General features: G+C 42.5%; 1 protein-coding gene across 1 annotated transcript in view; it reads left to right on the top strand.

Annotated features, from left to right (window-relative positions):
• The window catches only part of SLC7A11 (solute carrier family 7 member 11), a 90752-nt gene that overhangs the window by 61034 nt on the left and 8571 nt on the right, over positions 1 to 21147 (top strand). Inside the window, exons 7-10 of the mRNA XM_053251231.1 lie at positions 15845 to 15968; positions 17037 to 17140; positions 18172 to 18268; positions 20786 to 20935. Coding sequence (XP_053107206.1) covers positions 15845 to 15968; positions 17037 to 17140; positions 18172 to 18268; positions 20786 to 20935 — 475 coding nt within the window. The remainder of the gene's footprint in view (positions 1 to 15844; positions 15969 to 17036; positions 17141 to 18171; positions 18269 to 20785; positions 20936 to 21147) is intronic.

Raw genomic sequence — 21147 nt, 5'->3', positions numbered from 1 at the left:
TAATACACTACCAAAGAACAAAATCTGCATTAAGATGTGAATTTTATGTGCATCCAAATGCACTTGTTACTCTTCTACACTGTACTCTTTTTAGAAAATGTATTTTTGGATACACATTCCAGTGGGGAAAGTGTTAGCCTGGTTGCCTTGGTAATAGGGGCACATTTATTATTCCCTCTGACATCCATACTTTACAAATAATTTCTCACCTTTTTGTCAATGGGTGCATCAAAATGCCAAAAGGAAAGAGGGCTCAGTTTTTGCATAGGGCTCATTTTGCAGAAGATATTCACTGAGTCATCAAATTTTAGAGTCGTAAGGAACTTTGGAGGTCTTCTAGTCCAATATCCATCTGAGTGCAAGAAATGGCTAGAGGCTTTGCTGGAAAACCTCTAGTGAACAAGAGCCTGCTAGTGAGCAAGGCAGACTGTTCCCCAGTCAAATAGTTCTTATAGATAAGAAATTCATGGAATGCAGCTGCCATTTTCCACTCAGCACTACCAGCTCTATTCATTCTGCATAGCACAAATATCAATGGCAGGATACAGCAATAATTTCTTGTCTTTGTGGAGCCTCCTTTGTAAACATTGTCAAATAATATAACAAACCAGTAAAGTTTCATTTAAATTTTTTTTTTTCACTATCCTGGGTTCATTTTTCCTCAATTATTATGCTATTTACCCACAGTCTACCAGATGTTATTGACTGGATTTGGTATTTTAATTATTGGGCCCTTTCCAAGGGTCTAGGATAGCTAAAGAAAAATTAAAGATAGCCTCGTAGTATTCGTGATGTCCCATGTTAGTGATAGTGTTTTGCACTATCCTGGGTTAATTTTTCTTCTATTGTTTTTATTTTTTATTCGATTTCTATACTGCCCTTCCAAAAATGACTCAGCACAGTTTACACAGAGAAATAATAAATAAATCAGATGGATCCCTGTCCCCAAAGGGCTCACAATCTAAAAAGAAACATAAGATAGACACCAGCAACAGTCCCTGGAGGTACTGTGCTGGGGATGGATAGGGGCAGTTACTCTCCTCCTGCTAAATAAAGAGAATCACCACGTTAAAAGGTGCCTCTTTGCCAAGTTAGCTGGGGCATCCTAACCCAGGCACCAATCCTTTACTGCCATCAACATACATTATTATAACATAGTATATAATCTTAAAAAGATTCAGATACACAAAACCTTTTTGTCACTTAACCAAATCTCATTTGAACAGAACATATTGAGGCTATTCACATGGATGTGCAAAGCAGGGCTAGCCCAGTTTTGCACACCCGTGTGAACTGCCAGGATTGGGCCTGATCCCGGCAGCTACACAGCAGTAAACCCGCCTAAGTAGCCCCCCTTTCTAAATGAGGTTAAGGAAGTGGAGTTAAGCATTCCCTTAACCCCATTTTTGTGCTTGTGTGCACGGCTGGCACATATGGGGTGGGGGGGAGGGGATCCCAATAATGCACCGTGCACTTGCGTGGTTCATTATTGGAGTTCTGGGGCAGTGGGGCAACGCACGACTGTGCTTCCCTGCACGCTGACTCTTGGAGCTACCAGCAGGAACCGGTGCTCATCTGGGCGGGCGATCTGCCCTCCCAAGGATGGGCAGCTGCTGGTCTGCAGGGAAGGTGAGTGTAACCCCCTCCCCCTGCGGACTGCCCTGGAGCTCTTCTCACTGATCACGAGAAGAGCTTCTTTGTATCTACCTTCCTAGCTGCAAAACTCTGTTTGAATCAGAGTAGGTTATTTTCAAAATTCTCAGCTAGTCAATCTCATTCTCTTCTATTACATTGCTTTGCTTTGGGGTTTTGCTCTTTGCAAGTGTTTGAAGCTCAGTAAACCAAACCTGCAATACTGTCTACATCACAACCTCATCTGCAGTCAAAGATTGCAATAAATACAGTGGCAAGGAATTTAAATCTGACAGCCTCATTTATTTCTCAATGAGATCATCTTCCCTGCGCTGTGTTCTTGCATCTCTTTCTCCTGGCCGTGATATTATTGAAATTCGGCATTCATTCTCTCTTGGTTTTGCTATCCAGTGCTGTGAGACCCAATCTGTTCTTTCCCTAGTTGAGACACCCTTATTTCTACCTCTAAGGTCCACATGAGTGAATGCCAGTTCATTGCCTTTTCATACGATTCTGCTGGTAAGTTTGATATTAAACTTCAATAAGCTTCTCTTTCCCTCCACTCTCCTTACTAAAATGATTTTGGCTGGGGGCACTATAATTCATGCTCATAAATCAGGTGCTTTGAGATTTAATCATTCTAAATTCACATGAGAATCTAGTGCAATAAAATATTTCTCCTTCTGTACATGCTTTCATTTTTTTTTCTACAATTATGCCACCATACTTTTAAGTTCCAAGAAACATGAGCATGAAGATATGTCAGCATAGAAAAGCTATAGATGATTAATCCAGTTTGGATTAATGATATTGATTTTTTTTAATGCATTTTAAGAAAGTTGCCACTGTAGATTTTCCCTTTAATATACGAATTTCCCTATCCTTTCTTCATAATAATATGTCACTGAAGCAAAAATGTTGTTTCTAAATTACTTCAAGCCTGTGCCCAGAAAAGCTAGATCATCTGATACTAATACTTTATTATGTTCCACTATGACTGAGAGAACACTGTGAAAACGATCCCCTAGGTATGTTGAAAAGACAAAAGTTTACATTTGCAATCCTGTTTTCACTTCTGTCTTCCAACTGCTTTGTCTTAACATCAAGTAAAACCAGTATCCTAACCTATCCTGCCTCACCAGTGGCAGCCAGTGAAATGGGACAGGGAAATGGACAATGTGACATCAGAATATAATATATCCTATTTTAAAAGAACTACACTGGCTGCTAATACGAAGTGCTGGTTATTACCTATACATCCCTCAATGACTTGGGCCCAGGGTATTTGAGAGCGCTGCCTTCTTCATGAACCCCGCCACCTATTAAGATCATCGGGAGAGGTCTGGTTGTGGTTACCACCAGCTCGCTTGATGGCAACCCAAAACTGGGCATTCTCTAGGGTTGCCCCAGAACTCTAGAATACACTCCCAAATGAAATCTGAACCTACCCATCTCAGATGGTTTAAACTGACTCTTGAAAATGCACCTTTTTTTTGGTAAGGCTTTTACTTTATAATGTGTTAAAGGTTTACTGATGGTTATTTTGTTTTATATGATTTAAGGTTTTAATTGTGTTTAAGTTTGTAAACCACCTAGAGATTTTATATGGGGTGGTATATAAATGCAGTAGTAATATTATTATTATTATTATTATTATTATTATTATTATTATTAACAACAATAATAATAATATGATGCAAAGCACCAGCTAGCTGGAGAGTGCTTCCCCTACTGACCAGTGAGTTAATATGCCATCAAGTTGAAACATTTTCATAGCAGAAAACCTTTTCCAAAGAAAGGCTACCCAGGGCATTCCTGTATCTTGGAGATCATAAGTTAATCTGCTTATAATTATAGGCAGATGGCATAATGGTTTGCTCCAGGCCAGTGGTTTGCAAATTGAGTCCCCGGAAATCCTGGTGTTCCCTGGAAGTTTATTGGTGACTTTTGAATAAGGAGATCAGTAGTGGTGGCCAAGCTTCATATGACTATATGGACATATGAAATTGCCTAATATGAAGTCAGTCCATTAAATCTGACACAGTGTTATGTGTTCTGACTGGCAGCAAGGATATTCGCATGTGTGTGAGTGCACGCATCTGGTGTGCGCATGCACGCCAGGTGCTCCTTGTTACTTCTGGCCAAAGAGGACACAGGGCAGCAGGTTGGTATGCTGCCGCCCTGACGGGCACTTTTAAAATGGAGCACCAGTGCGGAAAACGTGGCGGGAGGGGTAAGGGCACCCTCCCCCGCCCTTAAAGGTATGCCCCTCGCCTTCGAACGGGCCAAACAGCCGGTCATTCAAACCAGTTTGGAGGCCCTTAAAAGGGCCTCCAAACAGGTTCATGCACATCCCTAATGTAAGCCACATACAATGTTCAATGCATGTATAGTAGTATCTATACTGTATTTGTACCCAGGTTCAGTTTTAAAATAAGCACCTGTGCAGTCATTCACACAAACATATGTGCATGTGTACAGACACCTATATGCACATAAAATGATAAGGGTTCCAGACTTCTAGAAGTTGTAGTCCTCATGGAGCTATGCTGAGGCCCAGTAGGCCTGACCAATTAATAACCTGTGTGAACTGACTGTGTACCCTGTGCCCAGAATTTTCCTTAACACAAAAGCATTATTTGGATATTACATAGAACATGTGGAAAGGACTGCAGAATTGGACACACCCAACCATTCTATGTTTAGCTGAATGTGTGCATAGAACTTAACTACATAGAACTACAGAGCTTTTTCTGCACAAATCTCACCCCAAACTGGGAAATGACCTGACCCAGCGGCTCCATATAGATGTTAAAGAGGACAGGGGCAAGAACTGAACCCTGGGGAACTCCATAAAGGAGTGGCCATGGGTCAGAGCATCTGTCCTCAATGCATAACGACTGGACATGCTCGCTAAAGTAAGAACAGAACCACTGTAAGACAGTGCCCCCAATACCCAACCCACGCAGGCGGTCAAGGAGGAGAGCATGATTGATAGTGTCAAAAGCTGCTGAGAGATCTAGAAGGACCAGGAGAAGGACACTACCCTCATCAAGGTCCCGAAGAAGGTCATCTACCAGAGCGAGCAATGCTGTCTCTGTGCTATGCCGAGGCCTGAAACCCGACTGATAAGAATTAAGATAGCCAGTTTCCTCTAAGACCCTCTCAAGCTGGGTACATACAACCCTCTCTAACACCTTCGCTACAAAAGGGAAGTTGGAGATCGGCCTATAGTTGTCAAGGACCTCAGGTTCCAGGAAGGGTTTCTTCAAGTGAGGATGAACTATTGCCTCTTTAAGGGCTGCTGGTACGAAGCCCTCACTTAACGAGGAGTTAACCAACTCCCGTAGCCAAGAATTAACATTCCCTCCAGCTGTTCTAACTAGCCAGGAGGGACAAGGGTCCAAGCAACATGTTGCCGCACCCATACCCGAGAGAATCATGTCCATATCCTCGACCTACTCAAAGGTGTCCCATATAACATTGCAGGGGGGAATCTCCTCTATCTGATCAGATCCTACAGAAGTAGAGTCCAACTCTAGCCGAAGGTGGGTGACTTTATCAGCAAAGAATTGAGCAAATTGATCACAGTGGCCTGATTGAGCATCTACCGGCTCCTCTCTCCTAAGAAGGGAGCAGGTAATCCAAAATAAGGCCACTGGACGAGAGTCAGCTGATGCGATAAGAGCGGAGAAATAGTGGGATTTCACCACTCTTATCATCCTAGAATATTCCCGAATGTAAGCAAGTAGTCGTATCCGGTCATCTTCAGCACCAGTTTTCCTCCAACGGCATTCCAAGCGTCTTTTGGTCTGTTTCATCTCCCTAAGCTCCTCAGAGAACCAAGGGATACATGGGTTTTAATTCTTTATTATCCATGGATACTGAAATTGGATGTGAATTAGACACCTGCGAATACGTGAAACTGTGTTAGTGGTTGTTGATTTTTACCCACAATAGGTAAAACAGCAGAGCACTAAGGAATGAGCACACATTCCAGTTACAGAGTAAGTAGCAGAGAATGGTTTGGATATTGCAGCTATTTAGAGAAAACACATGGAGATCCTTGTGTGACTAAACACTAAACATTTATTGGTTAAATACACTTAGACAGGAAAGACCTATATCTAATCTAAAAGACTACATAGTGGATAGGTAAGGAGAGAGAGAGAGATGTTTCCATCTGCTCTCTAGGAGGAAAGGAAGGATTGTGACTCAGCACAGGAAGTGCTGCAGAGTCAGTTCAGGGGTCATAGAGTAGGGACAGATAGGGAGACCCTTACTCACTGTCTCTACTTCCAATGCCCCTAGTGGTCATTAGGACAGTTGGTGCAAAAGGTCAATGCACTGGAAGTTCATCTCCAACAAACTGCAGATAGAGAATCTGCATATAATGGATTTCTCCAAAACTGAAATAAAACAAACATCTATTATATAGTCTGAGGAATCTGGTTGGTTGATTTGTGTGAAATAAAGTCATAAAGTCATACCCTTACCATATATAGTAATTATTCAATAAAATTAATAATGGTGGCAGTTAAAATCCTACAATTCTCAAAATGTTCTTTTACTTCCCCTTTGCAAGCACATTAATTAAAAAATTCTATGACATATACAGGTGACCCTCAAATAGAGGTTTTGCCCCTGTATACCAATTTTGTTACTGCAGGGGGTAGTTTTCAGTTATTAATGATTTTCTACCCTCTCAACTAAATTGGTATACAATTTAAATAGCCACTCTCCCCCCTTCTCAGCTGGCACATCGGGAGATTTAAAGAAGTGGCACGAGGCACACACGTTGGTCCATCCGCTCTTGCCTCTTGTGCTGCTCCTTTAAACCTATGTGCATGCCAACTGAGAGGTGGGGAGAGTGGTTATTTAAACTTTAAACCTTTTCACAAATCCGCTGGGAAGGGTGGGGAGGTGTAAAGTTTAAATAGCCACATTCCCTGCCTCTCGGCTGACCCATGGGGAGGTTTAAAGTTTAAATAGCCACTCTCCACATGCAGGCTGCTCTGAGTACTCTCACCGTGAATTGTTTAGCTAAGGAACCTAACCTCATTTGGGGGGTTAGGTCAAGCACTCCAATATTTCATTTTCCACTAACATTACCCCCACGACATTAGAGGGCCTCCTTGGTTCCATTTCTTGAACTTTCCTAGCAGTGTAATCTTTGCCCAGCCAATGGCAGGCCTCACTACTAGTTATATATAAAGAAAGGTGATGATGTTGTACAAGATTCTGGAGAACTGGCATAGGCTTGGCAAAGGTCTACTCATTCTGGTCACAAATCTCCCATTTTCCAGAGTCCACCTTCCCCTGTATCCCATTGTCCGTGATGGGAGTGCTACTTGGCAAGAGATGAGTCAAGGCACATTCTGCTAGTCTGGCTCCACTCCTCAAGGAAGAACAGTAGAATTGTTCTTTGACACATATCTTTGCTGCCTCATGGTGGCCTGCAGGATGGGAAAGCAGGGGAATTTGCAATTTCACAAGTGTATCTGTGAAGGAAGACTGCCAAATACTTCAAACAGAAAAAAAATACTCTAAGGCTCTACACATGATCAATGTGTAGAGCTGAAAGGGGTTCTGTGGGGTGAGTGGACTTGACCTGCTCTCCCCGCTGCCGATCAATCATCCCTCCCTGGGCAGGCAGATCACCCTACCAGACAAGCAGCAGCTTCTCTCCAGCACTCCTGTGCCCAGCCGCTATGGGGGTTGGGTGAAGGGCACACAACACTCTGCCCCCTGGAGCCCCAGTAATGCACTGTGTGAGTGTGCATTGCATTCCTGGGATCCCCGTCCCTTCTCCCCCTCCCTGAGTGTGCCCGCCGTGGCTGGGAGCAGCTGCGGCAGGCAGGCACACAATCCATAAACCCATTTTGGGGGTGTGTGCTCGCACTCAAAACCTGGGTTAAGCCGTGGGCTTTGTAAGCGGGCTTGCCACCGAGCCGCCAGTGGGAGCCGTGTGGCTCCCGTTGCTGTACATGAGCAGCAGAAACTGAGCTGGGCTCCCTTAGCCCAGTTTCTGCTGCTCATGAGAACTGCCTCTCTATGTACTTCCTTGCAGGAAAATACGATTTTCCAACTGAAATTTGTAGGAAACACTTGAAATGCATTTGATGGTACTTTAAAAAAAAAACTTACTAAAGTTGTAAATGGTCTGGAAGTTTAGACTAATGGAAATCAGACTTCAGTTACTGTCATTCTGGCAGTGTGAAGGAGCTTAAGACACTTGCTGATTAAGGTTTACTCAGCTGTGACATTAACTTCTGGCCATTACTGCAGAACTCAAATGATACTGGGCTAATTTATTTTGGGTTTGTTTTATTTTGACATGCTAGGTTGGTTCAATAATTTTTTAGTGGGTAATCAGTCCAAAACTGCTTAATTTAAAAACAGGAACTAAAATCCCAAGGCTTAATGGTAATGGGGCCATTGCTTCACGTTAGCAATGAAAAGTGTGAATTTCCATCTAAATACAGTTGCTAGATTAGCAATAAAGGCTATTTTCACTTCACAGTTTTTACTTGGGGTTGATACTAGGATTACAAGATTCAATTGATTAATCAGATTACTTAATTGAAAACTATTTGATTGATTAAAATGTGCCCTGATTAATCAGGGAGCAGATCTGTTAAAAAAAAACACAAGTCCTTATATAAACAGTAAATGCTGTCTTAGAATAGATATTGGACCGGGTCTCATGATCAGGGAGACCTGGTTTGGGGCAGTGAGCGGGAAGAGCGGGCTAAGCCCGCTCTCCCCGCTCATGAGCAAGCAGGGAGCCCTGGGAGGCCGGATTGGCCGCCCACACAATGGCCGGCTCCGAGACGAAGCCAGTGGGGGTGGGGGGAGCGGGGGCTGCGTGGCCCCCGGAAGCCCCAGTATGCCCTCTACTCACGAGCAGATAGCCCGGGTTTGCAGAGTGCTCGCTCCACAAACCCGGGCTAAGGGGCGGGCTACAGGAGCGGGTTAGCCGCTCCAGAACCACCGGGCTCCGCTGCGAGCCCAGTGGTTCTTACGATCACAAAAATCGGGCTAGGATTTTCCTAGCCCAATTTTTGTGATCATAAGAATAGCCCCATTCTGTCCATAGACAGAAAGCACTGCTCCTTCTAAGATAATACCTACTACAACACTTGTGTATAATAAAAAAATAAAAGTATATAATCTCCATCACATTTTATTTATGTGTATGATCAGCAAATGTATAATTTGCATTTTTGTATCAGAACATTTGTTTTATTCATATGCAAATGTAATCAATTAAATAATCAATTAATTGACTAAAACATATAATTTATCAACTAAGACTTCTTTAATTGCGTGACAGCCCTAATGGATACCTAACTAGAAGATGTTGCTTTACATCCCTAGATATTGTGTATATATGTTTAAATCATAGCTTTTCTATGCAAACTTCGCTTGAGTCATACTGCTTTTTATGTGAACATACTGTGAGCTTAATGTAAAATTGTTCCCATAATGAAACTCTCAGTACTCGGGGGATAATTGCTGTTTGTTGTGCAGTTTGGAAATGTACTCTGCAGCTGTAGTACATCCTATCTAATTTTACAACCACTTAGGATTCTTTAGCTACATCTCATATTCAGATAATATTAGACTCTGAATGCTCAAAGCATAATTACATAACAGTGGTTGAACAAATAATCATTTTGCATGTTTAATTGTTACTTAATTGTAAATTCTAATCTCTGCTGTATAAAGTGTCCTGTTTGTTTTATTTACAGTATAGATATTGCATGTATAACTTCTTGGGAAAAAGTTACTACTACTTGAATGATTTTATTGAATGTTTTTGTAAAGGCAGAGTATGTTTAATCTAGGCCTATTTCCATAACCAGACTGTCATGTGGAGAATGGGAGTTATATGGATCCATGCAGAATTTGCTTTACATGCTGAAATAGTGTGTAATACTTTAGTATCCACGGCTTGCAGTTCAATCCATGCTTACAATTCAGGGTCCCATTGTTGGCAATTTTGCAATGGAATGGTAGATGTAGGGTTTTTTTAGCTTTGAGTCACTGTATTCCATACTCTGCACAAATCCTTTCAGTTCACATTTCAACCTGATTGGTTGTGTGAATTAGAAACAGAGGCGGAGCCACCATTGAGTGGACGGGTTCAAAGATCCCAGGCCGCCGCCCCTCAGGGGCTGCCCCTTGTGCCCCAGACATGCCCTCCGTGTCTGATGTCAGTTGGGGGGGCATAATTTAGCTCCCAAACGGGGCCCCGTTGCCCCGTTTGGGAGCTAAATACTCCAGCGCTACATTTGCAGTGCAGCCAGGAGCGGCTCTCCCTGCCTTTAAAATTATTTTCAGCTTGTGATGGTCTCCGTTCTGAACACTTGTGGGACAATAAAGCTTGTGTTTACTGGGATATGAACAGTAGGATTCATATCCCAGGAGTTGTTAGGGGATGTTCATAACCTGAATTATTGCTGCTGATTTTCCTCATCCCTGTTAACTTTATTCTGCTCCCCACAACCCCCAGTATAGTTCTAGACTGAATATCAGCAATACTGGTGGTGAACTGAGCATCAGCAGAGCAAGCCTCTACAGTCAGATAATAGACTCTGGTGCAGTTCAATATGCTTTGGGAGCAATGGCTGACAACTTGACTAACAAAGCAATGGTGCTATGAGAGAACCACTGGAGTAGTGCTTCTGAAGACTTCCAGACTAATGCTGCACTGGTACTTGTGTGAGCAGGTGAATTTTGGTGACCTCTCTTCCTCCAGAGGTACCCTGTACCACCTGAAAATACATCCCTGAGGGCTGCACAACCCTCAGGGCACTTCTGGGGGAAGGGCAGTAATGGAAATTTAGCCTCCTCCAACCACTGCTTGAGCAGTGAAGTTGAGTTAGTTGAACTCTTCAGAAGTACCAAAGTTTCTCCCATAGCCCTGGTGCTTTGTTAGTCTGGGTGATCAATTTGATCAATATTGTATTGCTTTCCGCCCAGTCCTGGTTGCCATGCTTTCTCAATATGATGCTTTCTGAGATTGTTTAGTGTTTTTGTTTAGCCCTTGTTCTGCTTCCCAGACTTCAAAGGACTGTCTGCAGGAGATTGCCTACAGTTTCGTAATACAAACCAGACAAAAGTTCAGTGTCCTTAAGCCCCATTTGAAATAAATGAACTTGATAAATATGCCCTGAAATCAATGGGACCTATCACACCTAATTTTCTCTAGATTTCACCTTCTGTGAGAATCCTGCTGTTTTAGTGTTTCTCTCAACCATCTACCTTGTAGAATGAGAATAGGTGCTTTACGTTCCTAATACATATTGGTTTTCATTGGCCTCTTTTTAGTCTGTTGATTTAGAAAAGGCATGTGTGCTTTTTTCATGTTAGTAAATTCCAATATCCAAAAAAGATAGGATTCTTCCTCCTGTGCGTGCAGGTTTTTTTATCAATTTTTAAGGAGGAATTTATTAGTAATGAGTTAATGAGCATTGCAACTTCTGTGGCAGTAGAAGTCAGTATATGAGGTATATATGTACAGTGCCGTGACATTTTACTGCAGAATACCTAATTGGTGGTCTCCTAGGCAGAAACAGTGTATTTTCTAAGTGCACTAGATGACATTTTCACACACAAGCTAAAATATGAGCTAAGATTGCACAGTGATTGAAAAGGAAAATATGTCTTCAGCTGAAAATGAAGAAGGGTTGGATGGCTCATTTCTTAAATTTTGAAACCAGGTCTTTGATTTCCCTTTTTGCGTTTGTTTTTGGTTTTTGTCACTGCAAGATGCCAACTAACAAGTAACACTTGCTGGTGTTACATGCTAATGGACTGCAGCCCCCTAAGGGTGTGATTGTGTTGGGAGGGGAGGAAAAAAAGGCAGATAAAGCACTGCTTTTACATTAAAGCATTCAGACCTCAGAGGTCACACAGCCTCTTATTCTGCTCAAGGCTTCTTGGAACATGGAGAGTCCCAGTCTTTCAGCAGAGTAATGAATGGCACTTGCTGACTAGTTATTTTATTTTATTTTTTATTTTTGCTGTCAGCAGGAGCTAGTGCTGTATAATGAGGCCCGACTCAGTGTGCCAAATACACATAACACTGAGAGTCCTTTTTCGTTGGTTGATTTGGAACCTCACTTTTATTTTTAGAGGAAATCATATTAAGACATTGTACTAGAAGTGCCTTGTAGTGCTTTTCTTTACAGGTTGATAAGTGCTGTAAATGCAGAGCAGAGAGTGAGAGATCAAGGGCTTGAAAGCATGGTTTGCTTGAACTTCAGAGAGACAACAGGTGGTAATTCCACAACAAATGAAAAAGAGGCTGGAAAGGGATTTCTAGGGTCACTAATCTCATGAATTTTTCAAGTAGGATTATTTGGGGGAGAGTTTACACTGGATGTGGCGTAAATTGAGTTTCTTTCCAGAGCTCTTGTATTGGATTGGTGATGTGTATAGTCGGACAAATTCCTTCTTTTCATTTAAATGGGTGTTCTCAGACATAAAGGTTTCATTCTATGTTAAATGCAATTTTTACCATGGCTCACCAAAAACCCTCATCTTGAAGATGGCTTGATAGTATTGTGATAATTATTCTATATTCTTGTGATGGCTGTTAGGAATCTTCTTGGCTAGGAATACATGGCCCTAATTCAGATATGTATGAATTAGGGGCCTTTCATGGCTCCAGGGCTTTTCACGCAGGGCTTTTGGCTCACATATCTTCCGGAATGGAGGGTGTGCTTTCACATATCGGCCAGATTTACCATGAAGTCCCTGCAAGTTATTGGGAAACACTTCACACATGATTCAGGCTTTTCATTGCACATTGCACTCAATTTATATGCAGGGTTAAAAAAATTCACTTTTTGCAGCATTTTTGGAGGGCAAATTCGAACGCGCAGTAAAACCTGCTGTGTGAAAAATGCCCAGGTCTGTGGAAGGGCTTCAGCTGCTTTGTTTCATATCCTGTTCTTCCAATGATCATACCCTGTTATCATTGCTATCCACCATGATACCACTGAACCTTTGTGGGAGCACTTACAGGCAAAGTTACAATGGTATACTTGTATCAATGGTATCAATCAATCTTTATTACGGTCTTTGACCAGCATGGTGGACAGAACTCCTGCTATCATATCCTGTTCCTTCACTCATTTTCTGAGGCTATTTTCATGCACACCATAATCTAGGCTAGGGAAGCCTAGCCTGGGTTAGGCTGCACATGAGAATTGCTGGGATCAAGCCTGATCCTGGTGGGGCAGTACTGCCTTCCCCAGCTTTTTAATCTGACCCTTAACCGGGGCTCCAGGATTGTGTGTTTGCTGGGTCTGCGTTCAGCCCTAGCGGACACTGAGATGGGTGCCTAGAGCACCCATCTCCTGGGGGAATCCCCAATGCACCATACAGGTTGTGTGGTGCATTGTGGGATATCCTGAGGCCAGGACGCAACAACCCGGCCTCCGGAGCTCTGCGCTGCACCATGCAGCGTGGATCATCTGATATTAAGTCGGCGCTCCTAGCAGCATTCCATCTGGGGGGAAGGTGAGTTGGACCAGTCCCAGCCCACCTGTCTCCCTGCCTGCTTGTTCATGTGAATGGCCCCTTTCTCCATCTGCTCTTGGAAAAACTAGAGTCCTACTACTTGCTATAGGAAGTTTATTGCAATGCTTTCAACCACTCCCAAAAATGTTCAGTGTGAATCTCAGGAGCTATTAAAATGGGCTTTTATTGTACTCGCTGGGCTCCAGGATTGTGTGTCTATTTGTTCAAATGAACAGTCAGAACTCACCCAGCTTCAGTTTGCCAAGCAGCTACCCTGATTGCCAAAGTGATGCTATCAGTGTTCTTAGAAACTCCAAGGATGGGATGGCAGAACAAACAGAAGCACCAAATGCACCTGCAGTCGGACAAATACCTGGGGAATTACAGAGGCCAGTTTGGCTGATATTGGTTCTATTGCTGGGGTGACAGGGGTAGATCTGTCAATGGCAGGAGATCAGGAACCTAATGAGAGGGAAGTTCCTCTTGTTAAAAAGAGAGGATCCCCATGTGTTTGAACATATTGTGAGAAATTATATAAGGCTATAGCCATTGGGGTCAATGAGAAGGAGACTCTGATGGCCACACATACTGAGGTGGGTCTCACAATCAAGAAGACCTGCCTCCATAGGGTTTGTGGGGAGAGTGGGCTAAGCCTGCTCTCCCTGCAGACGACCAGGGACACAGCCCTGGGCGGCCGGATTGGCTGCCCACACGACTGCCGGCTCCGTTACAGAGCTGGTGGGGGCTGGGAGGACTGGGGTCTGCACAGCTCCAGGAAGTTCCAGTATGCCCTGCGCAAGCACACAGGACATAGTGGAGAGAACCCTGAGCTGGGTGGGAGGCTGCTTTTCAGCCTCCCGGTCGGGGGTCTCCTCTTGAGTAGCCATGCCGCAGCAACTCACGATTTCAAAAACCGGGTTTGCAGAGCGCTCGCGCCACAAACCCAGTTTAAACACTAGGCTGCAGAAGTGGGTGACCCGCTTAAGAACCACCGGGCTTGCAACCGAGCCTGGTGGTTCTCATGGTTGTAGAAAATTGGGCTAGCAGGGGCTAGCCCTATTTTCTACAATTGTGTAAATAGCCTCACTCAGTTTCAAAAGCTGTCAGCTAGAGGCTGAGCCCCAGGGAGGCTGGTGACTCAGGGGAGGGATTTAACTCTACAGTCAGCCCTCATTCACATCTGAAGCCTCAAGAGCGTTGGTGTAACAAGCAATTTTTTGGACTATTTGTTCAAATAAACCCCTCAACATTGCTTATATTGGCCCACATGTTCCACAATTCATGTGATTCTGAGCTGTCCACATAGCAAGACTGCAAAACTTAAAGTGGAACACCAGCACACTGGAAATGTCATAGTATTCCTGAAGTACGGGTGCATGGCTTTAGACATTTGCTTTCTTACACAAGGCTTCCTGTGGTTCTTTGGGAGCCTGTAGCAGCGTGTGTAGCTCAGAACCGCCTGTAATACTCTGCAGAACATATGGGTCACTATGCTTATACCCATGGTAAATATGGTGATATTTACCATGGGTAAATAATCTATTTTATGCTGGCCAAAGACCATAATAAAGATTGATATCGTGGGTAAGTATACCATAGTAACCTTGTCTGGATGTGCTCCCACATAGGTTCAGTGCTATCATGGTGATACCATTAAATTTATCTTTGGGTCAGAGGGCACAATGGAATATTGTGTTGAGACACTCAACATATTTGTTGAGACACTCATATATGTCCCACATATTTGTCCCCCACCCTACCCTGGGGTAATTCATTTTGGTTCTGGGATGACCATCACTTTTGAAAATTTTAAAATATCAATCACCAACACCAGACATGCACACATTCCTCACCAGCCTGCATTCCTAGTAATATATCAGGTGGAAATTTACTAGAGTTCCACTTTGTATCTGATCAGTAATATTCACAAATGAATTATCAGGAGCTGGTAGCATTATTAATAATGTTATATAAAGCACTTTAAATGTGTCAAGTGCTTTAGAGTCATTTATCACTACGACAACTCTTTGAGGCAGGGCAGATATGTATTAACGTTTTTCAGATGGTGAACTAAAGCTGCTAATGATGTGCCTAAAACCAACCAGTGGTCCATGGATGAGCTAAGATTTGAATCTTAGTTTCCAAGTTAAATCTTTTGCTTTCATAAAGAAGTGTGATGCTGCAATGTGGAGGTCATTCTTGAGAGTGGTTGTGAAACTGTATACTGTAGCCCACTGATGCAGAAACAAATCTTATGCAACCTGTAGATGAAAAAGTATTTAGGATCCACCTGGATAGTCGCAGCCTTCTGTAGTAAATTAACGAGATGGCAAGGCAAAAATGGCCATTTCAAAATCACTTGCCCTGATACTGTTCTTATCCTTAAGCAACAACTGGCACATGCTGTGATGCTTGCAAATATTGTTGAAGTCGTATTTGTCTTCTGTTTGATTTATGTAGTTAAGATTACTTTTATCACAGAGTTAGAAATAAGTTATGTGACCTACAAGGTTTAATATTTGTAGGCAATCAAGAGCCATGTAACAAGATTTATTTAGTATACAAAAGTACCATTCATAATGGAAATGCAACAACATGAATCAAATGTCTTTCCCAGCCAGATTGCTTCTGTTTTAGAGTGTAGATGGATAATAGTAAATTTCATTCTGTCTTTCAGAAATGTTCCTCTTGCCATTTGCACTTCAATGGTTATTGTCACAGTTGGCTATGTGTTAACAAATGTGGCCTATTTTACCACGATCAGCCCAGAGGATCTGCTAGCCTCTCAGGCAGTGGCAGTGGTAAGTCATGATAGAACATATAAGTAATAGTGGGTAAACGTTTCAGAATAAGTTGCTTAATCATGGTGAAAGATGGATCCATTCACACACACACACCCCATGTGCATAGGTTTTCTATAGAATGAGAGGATAGTTCTCTGTCCCAAAGAGGCTTACAATCTAAAAGGAGATAGAAATGAGAGAACAGAGGAAGGTGGGGGGAGTGGAAGCAGGGGGAAACAGGCGACTGATGTTTCACAGTGTACTTCCCTTGCTAATTGAGCAAAGAGGTACCTTTTTAAAATTGGTGATTTTCTTAATTGAGCAGGGGGAGAGCAACTGGCCCTATCCAACCCAGGCATAGCACCTCTCCAGTGGCTGTTTCTGGTGTCTATTTTATGTTTATTTTTAGATTGTGACCCCTTTGGGCACAAGGAGCCTTATTTATTTGTTTGTTTGTTTGTTTGTTTGTTTGTAAACCACTTTGGGAACTTTTGTTGAGAAGCAGTATATAAGTATTCATACTACAAGTAATACTTAGGCTTAAGTATAGTATCATACTGGTCCTTTCCAGGCCAGTGGAGGGCACCTTGATGTTTAGCACTCCACAGCAGCTAAGTGGAAATGGCTTCATATGCAATAAGATGCACAGAGCATCAGCTAGGAACATAGGAAGCTACCTTATACCAAGTTAGACCATTGGCCCACCCAGCTCAATATTATCTACACTGACTGGCAATGGCTCTTAGGTTTCAGGCTGGAGTCTCTCCCAGCCCTACCTGGAAAAGCCACAGAGTGGAACTGGGACCTTCTGCATGCAAGCAGATGTTCTGCCACTGAGTTATGGCTCCATTCCATAAAGGGAGTATCTTACAGCAGACTGTGTTTACACGTAACCACTCCTTCAAATACCAACCAGGGTAGACCTCACTTAGCAAAGGGGATAATTCATGCTCATTACTTTAAGACCATATCTCCTCCTCCTGATTAGGAGGCCTTCTGAGATCAGGCACAGTATAGAGACATCAATTATTATTCTTGCTATTCATTTCTTGACATTAATTCCTGTTTTTCTCTCTCTTCTACTAGACTTATGCTGAACGTTTACTGGGAAGTTTTTCTTTAGCCGTGCCCATTTTTGTTGCACTGTCATGCTTTGGATCTATGAATGGTGGTATCTTTGCTGTATCCAGGTAAGTCAATGTCATAATAAATCTGGGTGAGGGTAACGCAATCCGTCATGAGATACTGAGGCTGTTCTTACAATCAGCAAAAAGGAAGCCAAGCCCTGTCTTGGCTGATCATAAGAACCACCGGCAGCCTCACGGCTACCTGTGGAACTTCAGCGGCAAACCCGCCTGTGCAGCTACCCTCTTAAATGAGGTTAAGGGAGTGCTCTCTCCATCAACCTCACTTCCTTGCTCGTATGCAGCACCGGCTGATTTTAGCTGGCACTGCTGCAGCGACAGGGTGCCCGCCTGTCGCTGCTGGGATACCTTGCTTCTGCACTTGTGTGGTGCATTCTTGGAGTTCTGAGGGCCAGGAGGTTACCGGTGACCATCTAGGTGGCCAATCTGCCCACCTAGGAAGAAATGAGGGATTGTCTGCAGGGAGGTAAGTGTCAGCAGCCTTCCTCCCCACGCTCCCGCAAGCACTTTCTCACTGATCATGAGAAAGGGCTCACTATATTAAAAATACAACCCTATACTTATTTGTTCAAAGGGAGGATTTAATATTACAGCATAAATATGCAGGAAACTTTGCACATTTCCTCTCACTGACTTTGATGCCACATTATTAATAACACTGAACACAATTCCGTGGCAAATGGAATAGTAACTAGGCAGAAATGCAGCTACATTCTTACAAAGATTCATGTTTGGAGTTTAAACAGAAATTATTTGGTGGTTGTTGCTGCTGACTTATACTTCAATGATCATTGCTTATTTTAAATGAGAGAAGATTGAAGCTGTGCAACAGTGTCTAACTTTGAACACTGACAAAAATGGAGGCTGTGGTTCTGTTTTAAAAATTCCTGTTTCCTTGGCTTCTGCATTGTTTTCTCATATTATTTTAAACCAGAACTTCTGATGCTTGTCTTAAATAGGAACAAATAGTACTGCCGAGGATAACTTTGAATGTGCTCTACATCTCTGGTGAGCTGCTTCCATTCATCTTGGTAATGAGTGTCTTTAAAAGCTGTCCACATTTATTTTCCCACCAGGATGTTCTACGTTGCATCCCGTGAGGGTCACCTTCCGGAAATTCTCTCCATGATTCATGTCCGCAAGCACACTCCTCTACCAGCTGTCATTGTTTTGGTAAATCATACAAACAAATGTCCCTGTAAAAGGCTGCATAGTACAGGCCTGCTCTGGAGGATTGAAAGACTACTTAAATACTTCTTGAATCTCAGTTATTTATTTCCATTTCATATGTTGGATGTGTTTGGAGAAGGGGTGGAGAGTAATTACAGGAGTGATCTATTCTAGAGACTCCTCCTATGATTCTCCGTTAGTGGTATTTAACTCTCTCAGGCTGGCACCTAAATCACAGCTCATTAAGCTTTATTTGAAAGGTTGAAAGAGAATGATTAGCTAAGTCCCCTCTCTATGGAATTGATCTTTCTAGATAGCGATGCAAAGTAATAAAATTCTTCATAAAAGTTACACACTAGTGTACTACCCATGAAGACTCTGACATCTTGTGACAGGTACCTTGCAGAAAAAACGCAAGCAACAGTAACAGATAATGCTGCATTATCACTCGCTTCAGGGAGATTGTGAGATTATAAACTAATTGTTTTCTGATTCTTCTTGTTTTCTATGATTTGGAGAATCCAAGTCTGCAATCCTAAGCATGATTGCTTGAAAATAATTTCTGTTAAGATCTATAATGCTTTTCACAAGTAACCATATTAAGGATTGGTTTATATAAATAAAACACATGAACTTTTACTTTGTGATTCATAAATGGTTGCAATTCTCAATTTTCCATTATCCCATACCACCAAAATATCCTTACTATCAGTGCAATAGCAGCAAAGCTATTTTTATAAATTGCTACATATTTGGATTCATATTGTTTATAATAGACTGAAAATCTTGCATACAGAAGATTGTAGCTCAGAATCTTTGAGGAATGATATTTTTGTATAGCTATACAGTCTGTTAAGGTCAAAGTAGCATATCGAGCCCAAAGATAGATGATAGGAGATACAATGTGCATATAACATGTCGATGTGTAGAAAGAGCCACTGGATAGGGATAGTCGGGGTGTGTGTGTGTGTGTGTGTGACTTTGAAATCAGATTTTACATCTTTGCCCAAGTCTTTTGGAAGCTTAAGATTTTAAATATGAATAAAATCAGAGCTAGTTTCGTCTCGTTGTGACTCCCTATATTAGACAAAGCAGGGGTGGAGCTTGAGGTTTTCTGTTGTTCTGTGAATATTTCCCCCTCTGGGCACCTGGGCCTCTGGGGTGTACAATCATGAGCCCCACATTGTGCCTCTACCCCATACCATACTCTCCCCATCAGTGCCACACTCCTCTCCCCACTACCATGCTCCTCCCGCAAGCTGCCTCTTTCTTTGCCGACTCCGGCTCCTGCCACTGGCAGGAGCCAGTGCTGGTGGCAGAGGAAACAGTGTATCTGGCATGAAAAAAGCCAGTTTGGAAACAGCAGTGGGCATCCATGGGTGCCTACCATCCTTTCCTGGCTGCCGTTTCGCACACTAGGCACACTGTTTCTTTTGCTGTTGGTGCCACAAGAGCTAGCGGCAAGGGTAGGAGGCAGCAGAGGAAGAGGTAGTGGGTGCTGCTGGTAGCTGCTGGGGGGTGCGATTCTGTGGTGGCTGTTCTGCCCACCACCCAAAAATAAAATATATTTAAAAATGAAGAGGTCATTTAATGAACATAGCCCCCTTCAGACCTTGCTAGGCCACTGAGAAACAAAGAGCCAGCTCAGACGTCATAGTTAAAGCCTGATTCTGCATGACGTTCTTGAGACTTAGGAGCTTGCACACCTTGCCTTCAAAAGCTCTCAGGAATCAATTGAGGTTAGGCAGAAACCAAGATTGGTTGTGATATCCAGTTATGTAAATTATGTAAAAGAAGCCACCTAACAGCACAATGGGAAATGACTTGACTAGCGAGCCAGAGGTTGCCTGTTTGAATTCCCGCTGGTATGGTTCCCAGACTATGGGAAACACATATATCGGGCAACAGTGATATAGAAAGATGCTGAAAGGCATCATCTCATACTACATGGGAGATGGCAATGGTAAACCCTCCTGTATTCTGCCAAAGACAACCACAGGGTTCTGTGGTTGCCAGGAGTCGACACTGACTCAACAGCAAACTTTACCTTTACCTTTAAATTATGTCAAAGAATTTACATATGTGAGTGTGTGTGTGTGTGTGTGTGTGTGTGTATATATATGAAAAAATGTATTTCTTGATAGAAATATCTAGGCTAATTTCAAGCTTCGGTAGTGCATATACTAAAATTGGAATGTAGTTGCCTGAATCAGCCCATTTTCATTTTGAAAAAGAATAAAATCTGCTATTTCCAAGCTGCTAGTTGGCCACCTTGTTCCAAATCTTTCCTTCAGATGTATATGTGCTGTAAACTGCCCTGAGCCAATATTGGAAGGGCGGTATAAAAATGGAATAAATAAATAAATAGTTCCATAGCTATATTCCAAAGATATGGTATTCACAAAGCTGAAAAAGAGCTATGTAAATAGAAGTCATGGGATGAACATATGGAAGAATATACCATGATAGATAAATCAATAAGAAACTCTCACACTTTTCTTCTTCTTCTTCTTTTTGCAGTATCCTCTGACAATGGTCATGCTCTTTACCAGTGATCTCTACAGCCTCTTGAACTTTCTCAGTTTTGCCAGGTGGCTTTTTATAGGATTGGCAGTTGCTGGGATGATTCGTCTTCGATACAAACGCCGTGATATGCCTCGTCCTTTCAAGGTAAGCTTAAGAATGTGTCTGCTTCAACAATATTTTTCTTCAGAACTCACACCTTTCCGCCACATCCTGCCCCAGTCCTGGAGCAGCTAAAGGATCATCTGCTGGTATCCTTTTCATGGAAAACAGAATCCTTTGTAGGTACATGAAAGTTTTAAAAATATAAATATTTTATTAAAGTATATTTTTTAAAGTACTACAATAAACAGATAATA

Source organism: Hemicordylus capensis, chromosome 5 (genome assembly GCF_027244095.1).
Source record: "Hemicordylus capensis ecotype Gifberg chromosome 5, rHemCap1.1.pri, whole genome shotgun sequence".
NCBI classification, from domain to species: Eukaryota; Metazoa; Chordata; class Lepidosauria; order Squamata; family Cordylidae; genus Hemicordylus; species Hemicordylus capensis.
This window is presented reverse-complemented; position numbering and strand designations above follow the sequence as displayed.